Genomic DNA, 7658 nt, shown 5'->3' with positions numbered 1-7658 from the left:
TTGGTCTACATATGATACAACGTTAGGCTACGCACGAACAAGGGATGGGGTGATTGGAGTGGTTGTTTTTCCTCGTCTGTTGTTCATTTACTCACCAAGCAGTTGTCTATTGCCTAGATAAGACAATTGAAATTGAATACAAGCTTAATAGGTGTTTAATCGGTGTAACCGTGTTATCTTTTTCAACTGGATTTGGGGATTTTGGGCCGCATGAATAATTTCCCATAGCCTATATTTCTCACACGTTCTTTGTAGCACATCTTTATGACAATGTTACAAACCAGGTATAATCCACTTTACATGAGTAATGCTTGGGCTACAACGTAGTTTATAGTGGAATCCCAATACAACATGCTAACCCTTTTCAAAACATATATGATGTGCCACAGCCGCCTCTTTGAAAACGTTCCTTCTTCCTCCGTTTACACTCGGGATGTTGTTTACCTGGAGCATGTGCACACAGAGCGGTAAACTGAAAAACCACCGGGATGAATCCATAGCACCGGGTAGCCAATCGGGCAACATATCTCTCCTTCCACAGCCAATAGCGGAGCGACAGGTTCGGTGCATCCAGCGAATCTGCGCTCTGCCTGAAGCGCTGATGCAACTGAGTTGCAATAGCAACCAAGCATCCCCTGTATAGCATATGGTGTCCTTCCTCGCAGCATAAAATTAAATAGTCCCCATGTAAACAATGAGGCGCATAAGTGTGTTTACGCCTCGTGGCATCAAGAATAAGTCACATTTTTGGCATCAGGCATGTTTACATTTCCTGTGCACCTGCTCTGATAGGGAACCAGCTGTAGCCTACCTCCTCCTCCTCCCACCTAAACCTCGATTTTCAATATAATTGTAAAGACATCTTCACCAATAGCAAATATATTGAATAGATATTCTTCAAGTCTAAAAACTGGAACGTGCGTGGATGTCTCGAAAACAAGAGGTTGGAGAGAGAGGGCGGAGGAATCTACAGCATGGTTTGCCTGCCCATCGTGACGCAGCCGGTTGCTAGGTGTGAATGAACTGATGCTCTCACTCAATAAATCGTCTCTCAGTCATCAAGTTCATCACAACAAAGAAGCAACAACAAGACTTCACTTCTGTCCCGGATTTTCCAAGGGAGCCATGGCTTGTTAAATTAGAGAAGAACTCGGACCCCCGAAAGACGCCGTGCTTTGCTCTTGCAACGCACCCCAAACTCACAAGAATTTTCAGCAAGAATGGAGTAAGTGAAACTTGTTACATTGAATCCTTTCTGAAGCGTTCGAAACTTTGTTGCCAGCCCACTCACCTGAACTGTTGTGCACATTACATTGTATCTGTTTGAGATACATTTAACTCAATAAAGTAATCTACGGGTGGTATGTTTAACCGAACGTTTTTAGTGCTTATATTAGCTACAGCATTGTGATGACTGCTGAAAACTTTGTCAACAACAACAGTAATCACACCACCACAATAGAAATAGGCGGCAGCCCATAAATGATAATGACAATGGCAGCAAAAGGCAAATAATAACAGTATGCTATGTTATTGCTGGTAAATTTTTTGAACACTATTTTTGTGTTAAATGTACAGTATGGCCAATACTGTAAACTTTATTGGCTCAGTATATTTGAGTCTGACTTGGCAAAAGGTGTTGTCATGTGGGAATAGGTTTCTTTAAAAAAAATGTATTCACTTTGTCTGAGTATCCATTAATTAAGCTGTTGTTATAGTTAGACAACCATTAGGCTAAGGTGTTTCTCTATTATCAATGACGTCTTAAAATGGAGCATGTGAAGGCTGATTGTTTAGAGTAGACCAATTAGGTAGTTAACCATATCGAGGAAGTAACGGTGCTCCAGATGAGTCTGGGTTATCCTAGAACATAAACAGGTGTGCATTATGTCATTTGCTTCAGCCCACGTGTTTTGAATGCATCAAGTGCATCAACATAACATTTGTGGTGTGGTCAGTATGACAGCACACCCACGGACTCTCAGTTCCTGTGAAGTTATTCTGACTTTTGAGAGATCTTTTATTTCTGACGATTATACAGGTATTCTTTTTTTTTTACTGTATGTAAGTGAACATAATGTGTGAATGTTGCTGTCTGTATTGTGGGTTTTGCTTGGGCTGTTATCTCACCTTTATGATCTGAACCTTTAAGATTTTGTAAGGTCAGATAGGTACGTTCAAAAACACAATAACCTCAGTTGGGAGTGGGACCTTGAGGACATGTGTTACTTGCACTAATAACAATATGATAACATGGTAATAGTGCAATATTAGGTTATATTTCTATTTATTGCGATTGCCTGCGAGTCAAAAGCACCATTTTTTACATAATGTTGTAAGTGTTGGGCTTGCAAACCTGTTGAGGTCATTACCTACCTAGCCACCTAGAGACTGAATGGGTTCATCCCAATATGTTTTCTTCTTGTTCCTTTGTTAAGTGGGACATCTATTCTTTTTGTATGATGAGTGACCCATACTGTTTTAAGAAATGTTTCAGCCACTGTTTTTGTGATGATGATCAGCAACCCAAAGTGTCAGTTTATAGTTTTTAATGACTCGCTTTAAACACCTCCCTACTCATTCTTTATCTCCTATAGGTGTCATTATGCTCACCCAGCCCTGCTCACTGTGGCTCAACTCTCAGACCCCACCAACTCATATTGTACGATTGGACTAATCGGATTGAATCAAAAGACCAATAGACAAAATGATGGCAACGTCAGCAGCTCCTCTCTGGAAGACTCTTCGCGTCTGCCCGGCAGACCCCCTCGCTCTCTCTCACCCACAGGCTAACCTCAGCCAATCACAGGAGTGCAGGGGGGAGGTGCCAGAGGAGAGCCAGCACTTAATTGGTGAGTTGCAGAGTACGCTTTTTTATTTTTCCACATTTCAGGTGGGCACCGCACTGCAGCACATTCGTTCTCCTTCGAACAGTGAGTAATAAAGTAGTTAACGTCTGAAGTTTTTTCCTGTTGAAATGTAGCTACTTTATACTAAACGATTGAAGTTGTTTTCACTCATTTTAATGTTCAAGCTTTAAAATACAAACACATTATTTGTTTTTCCATTATCGACGTTTAAGATTTCATTACCATTGCTATGTAGTTTTAATTAATTACAATCAATTAACGATGATGTTTGTTGCATTTATGACATTTTGTATTTTTCTTCTCTCAATAGGTGATGGTCTCACGGACTGGATGACGGAAGAAGTGGATTTCTCCTCGTACCTCCCAAACCCTCACCCCTCTCCCTCCCCCAATTCCTCCCTTCCTCCCTCACCCCTCCAGCATGACATCCAGGTGCCCTCTGACTTGGAGGTCATGACTTCTCTGCTGCAAGAGGAACTCGCTCAACTGGAGGACTACTTCCTGTCTGAACCGCTGCCGGAGAAAGGACCAAAACTGGGAAAATGCGACAAGGGTCCAGCGCCAGTGGGTCCCCACCAGTCATACTACCAGTTGCCCTTTCATGCGTCATCATACTCCACCTCCAACCAATCGGAACACAGCCCTCTACTTGTTACCCTGGCAACTGGGGAACTAGACCTGCTGAGCTTTTGCGGAGGTGGGCCCATTGGGCGATCAAAATTGCCTAGACACACCCCTTACAGTTGTAGCAATCGCCCCAATGGTTGTAGTCGCAAAAGAGTTTCAGATGGGGTGAGGGTGGGAGAGGTCTACGAGAATAGCATATGGAGTTCCAAAGGAAGTAACCCATCTGTGACTCTAAGTGGCAGTTACAGCTGTGTAGAGGACGAGCGGGTAGTCGGGAAAGGTTACTGTCTAGGCAGCGGAGTTGAGATTCGAAGATGCCCTTTTTTACCCAAGGAAGAGAAAAATTGTCAGTTCGCGGAAGAGGTCATAGCTGTTGGCAGTGGGTATGGTGGCTTTGGCGGGCCGCTGGATATCCCACACAAGAAAGAGGAGCTGTTGATGTATGGCATGAGAGAAGTGAATGTCAGTTGTGGTGGTGGAGGATGTGCTAGTAGCAGTGAGATAGAATTGTTGAGTAGTAATGTCAAAGTTGGCATAGTTGGTGAGTTGTCTTCCAAGATGTCCACTATTCCTTGGAAGACAGAGACTAGTGAGGGTTGTTATCTTCAGGCAGCGTCCCAATCAGAGGCCTCCTACCACCACGGCTTCCAAGGGACGGTCAGCGAGCAGGTCAAGGCAGAGGGTTTAGAGATGGGCCGTCAACATCATGACTTCCACTGTGGTGGGTTCCTAGAGGACCAGCAGGGCTCTGAGTGTCTGGCAATGGATAGGGAGGCTCTTGACAGGCAGGTGGTGTTGGGGTTGAAGGAGGACCCCTGTCCCCTCGCGAAGCCTGAGCTGGACGAAACAATGCCAGGGGAGGTCCACCACCCACCAGAGCGCAAGCAGAAGAAGAGAGACCAAAACAAGACTGCCGCTCATAGGTATGATGATTCAACCAAGCGCTGAAAACTTAAGGTGGTGTTCAAATTTGAGCTCTGCGCACAATTTCTACACAAGTCTCCCATTGACATCAATAAATGATTTTAGCGAAAGTCTGAGTTGTGTGTGCTTCTCTCAACTCTAAATTGACAGGTTTGTGGTTATCCAAATTTTGTTGTCTGATTTGTTGATAACAGAACTAAATAGAACATTGCCACTGGCATTTGACTTTTACTTTGATTTCACTCAGAATAATCCTATTTTCTCCCTTTTGACCCCACCCTACCAGGTATCGCCAACGTAAAAGGGCAGAGCTGGACTGCCTTGAGGAGCAGCTGCACGGTCTGGAGGGGCATAACCGGGAACTTCGGGACAAAGCAGAGTCAGTGGAGAGGGAGATCCAGTATGTTAAAGACCTACTGATCGAAGTGTACAAGGCCCGCAGTCAGCGGCTCAAGCAACCGGACACCGACGCCTGATGATGAAGATAAGATGACGAAGACTTTCTGCAAGTAGATTTGAAGAAAAAATGACAGGGAAATGTTAGTTTTTCAATGTTTTGAAATTGAATATTACATTTTTCTTTTTCTTTGGGAGGGTCAGGGTGGGGGGCAACAAAGGGGTTCAATTGCATGTTTTGATGACGTGTTTTTTTTTTTTTACGAGTCAAACAACTACTTTATACTTCCACTGTTTCGGCAATCGGCACTAACCAAGCAAGCCTGCACTGTGATGCTGTAATGTCTCAGCTGACAATCAATTTCTGAATGGGTTTCCTGTTGAATGGAGATGGGTTTGATTTCCACCATTGGTGTTTTTTATATACTGGTTAGACTAATGTGATTCAACTAAGGCCTTACACTGGTCTTGATGTCAATAACTTAGCTACTGGTTCAATATACTCATTAGCTTTTTATCAAAAGACAATCTTTGTTTATTTGTGGGAGCTTTGCACTATTTGTATATTTTCCCAAATTATTATTCCAATAATTGAAAGCAAACTAATATAAATATGAATGCAAAAACAGCCTTTAGGGAAGACTTAAGATTTTGTTGAAAGTGTTGTCCCCTTAAATGCTAATTGCAATATGATACAATCAGTTTTATAGCTCAGGTTATGCAATTCATGCCCAAAGTTCTAGAAGTATGTAAGTTGGTAATTCTTGACTGAAGATTTTTTTGCATGGCAAAGACATTCATGGCTACTAAAATTAACGAGTTCTGTCTGTCTATATGATGCTGTATAGCTACTGTGCACTGATTCCATAGCAGCCTCACATTCCATGCTCTCTCTCAGCAAATTCACTTGTCTCTAGCTCTTTCCTAGTTGTTTCTCTTCACTGGATTAGATGGTATAGGATTTCAGAAATCAATGTGGGACCCTCTGTCTCTTTACTTGCTGTAAAAGCAAATCAGGGTTTGTGATTTTATATGGCGGGTATGCTCGTCTGATTTATAAAGACTTTTTCAATTGTGTCTTGAAGGAGAGATGGTAGGTAGGTAGTTAGCCTTTGCTTTTTTCTAAAAAGAACAAAAAAACTATTTTTCACTAGAATGTTTGTGATAGCTTTTCATGTTGTTTCCCGCTTTTGTCTACGAGGATGCAGTGTCAATTAATTTAGTATAAACCTTTATTTTATAATTAGGTACAATTCTCAATTTTTCTAAAAACAGTCAATCTGCTTTAAGCAAATGTAACAATATATCATCTTTAAATTTGAAAATCTAATTGGATCTTTAGTGAATTAATCCAATTGAATTGCTGTTGCTTTTTGAATGAATTTAAGTTGAAATGCAATAACTCTTAAATGTCCTAACGAATAGTTAAGATCTTAATATAATGTAATTATCTGTTATCAATCTTTTGGATGAATGAGTAGGACACTGCATCTTTTTCAAATATGGTCTGTTATCTTGGCGATATACAATCATGTTTCTGATATACAGCTTTTAATGCAATGTGTATTAATGTTATTTTGTGATATTGAGATTCTATTACTTTCAATATTAAGCCTCACGCATTTCAGCAACACGATTACGACCAATAAGTTACACCAGATAAAATAACCAACCATTTAGTAATTTGGAAATAATTCCAATGTTTCCTCTCAATATATTTCCTTTGTGTTACATGTCACTCGTTTTATTCAAATAAAGTGATTTGTGTCTACACAGTAGCCTAACAGTTTATTCTTGTTTTGAGCTCATCTCTGTTATGCATGGGTAATTTCTGGTGAAAAGCCAGGGGAGATTTAGCCCACATAAATGAAATAACGGATAGATTAGGATACTTCTTGGAACTGTTTCGAAATGAGGCATTAAAAGTATTATTATTTTTGGATGCTTAGGCTATGTTGTTGTCTTTTACACAGCGTGGATTACATGGACTGTTGTACAGAATCTGGCTCGATTTCAAATATATTTAACGTTTTATTGCTTTATCAATCTGCTCCTCGGAGGGTAAGGCCAAAAACACCCGTCTATATTTTTGTTACGGAGTGCAAGCCATTTTTATACACGACAGGATTTTCTTTGACATACATATCTGTAGCATATATATTTATACATTTTTTCAAACAAGTGCAACCAGTCATTCCATGTGAGAAGGACCCAGTATTCACTCCAGAGGGTGTCATTTTCTGTGAAAAGAAGACAAGTTTTAAGTGGTGTAGACCTACATATAAAAATGACATGCTAAAAATCCCAACATGTCATTTTACATATAAAATAGTGTTACTACATACATATTAAACTGTCATATAGGCCCTATTCAGCACAAAATCAGGCACTAGCCTACTCAACAACACATATTAAATTATCATTGAAGGTGTGTATCGACTCTATCAGTCACATTATATCACACAGCCTAGGACCAAATGTTATCAAGCATATAATGTTCAACAGTATTTTATATATATTTTATCTCCTCAAAAATGATGTTTTAAGGGGATGCATTACTCTCAAATATTGATTTGTATACTCCGGGGGAAAAACATTTACTTTGACAAATACTAATTTGAGACATTTTCACAAGAGACCTTATGCCCATCTAAAATGGAATTGGATCATACGAAACATATTTGTGCCACAAGGAAATCCACAACATGATCTCTCTCTTCCTGGTAATTGCCGCAAACTGCACTTTGGCAAGAAAGTTGTACACCCAATATGTGCAATGCCAATGTTCTAAATCCCGTTATATTCATACATTAATGATATTCCGTCTCATAAAATGGGCTA

At 40.5% G+C, this 7658-nt stretch overlaps 1 protein-coding gene across 1 annotated transcript; it reads left to right on the top strand.

Annotated features, from left to right (window-relative positions):
- Positions 1-1003: 1003 nt before the first annotated feature.
- Positions 1004-6595, top strand: atf5a (activating transcription factor 5a). The gene is made up of 4 exons (XM_064980771.1): positions 1004-1225; positions 2598-2852; positions 3181-4420; positions 4708-6595. Exons 2-4 carry the CDS (start codon positions 2708-2710, stop codon positions 4895-4897), a joined length of 1575 nt encoding a protein of 524 aa, XP_064836843.1. The 5' UTR covers positions 1004-1225; positions 2598-2707; the 3' UTR covers positions 4898-6595.
- Positions 6596-7658: the final 1063 nt, after the last annotated feature.

The sequence above is a fragment of the Oncorhynchus masou genome, chromosome 12 (assembly GCF_036934945.1).
Source record: "Oncorhynchus masou masou isolate Uvic2021 chromosome 12, UVic_Omas_1.1, whole genome shotgun sequence".
Lineage (NCBI taxonomy): Eukaryota > Metazoa > Chordata > Actinopteri > Salmoniformes > Salmonidae > Oncorhynchus > Oncorhynchus masou.
Note: the sequence above shows the minus strand (reverse complement) of the source record. Positions and strands in the feature narration are given on the sequence as shown.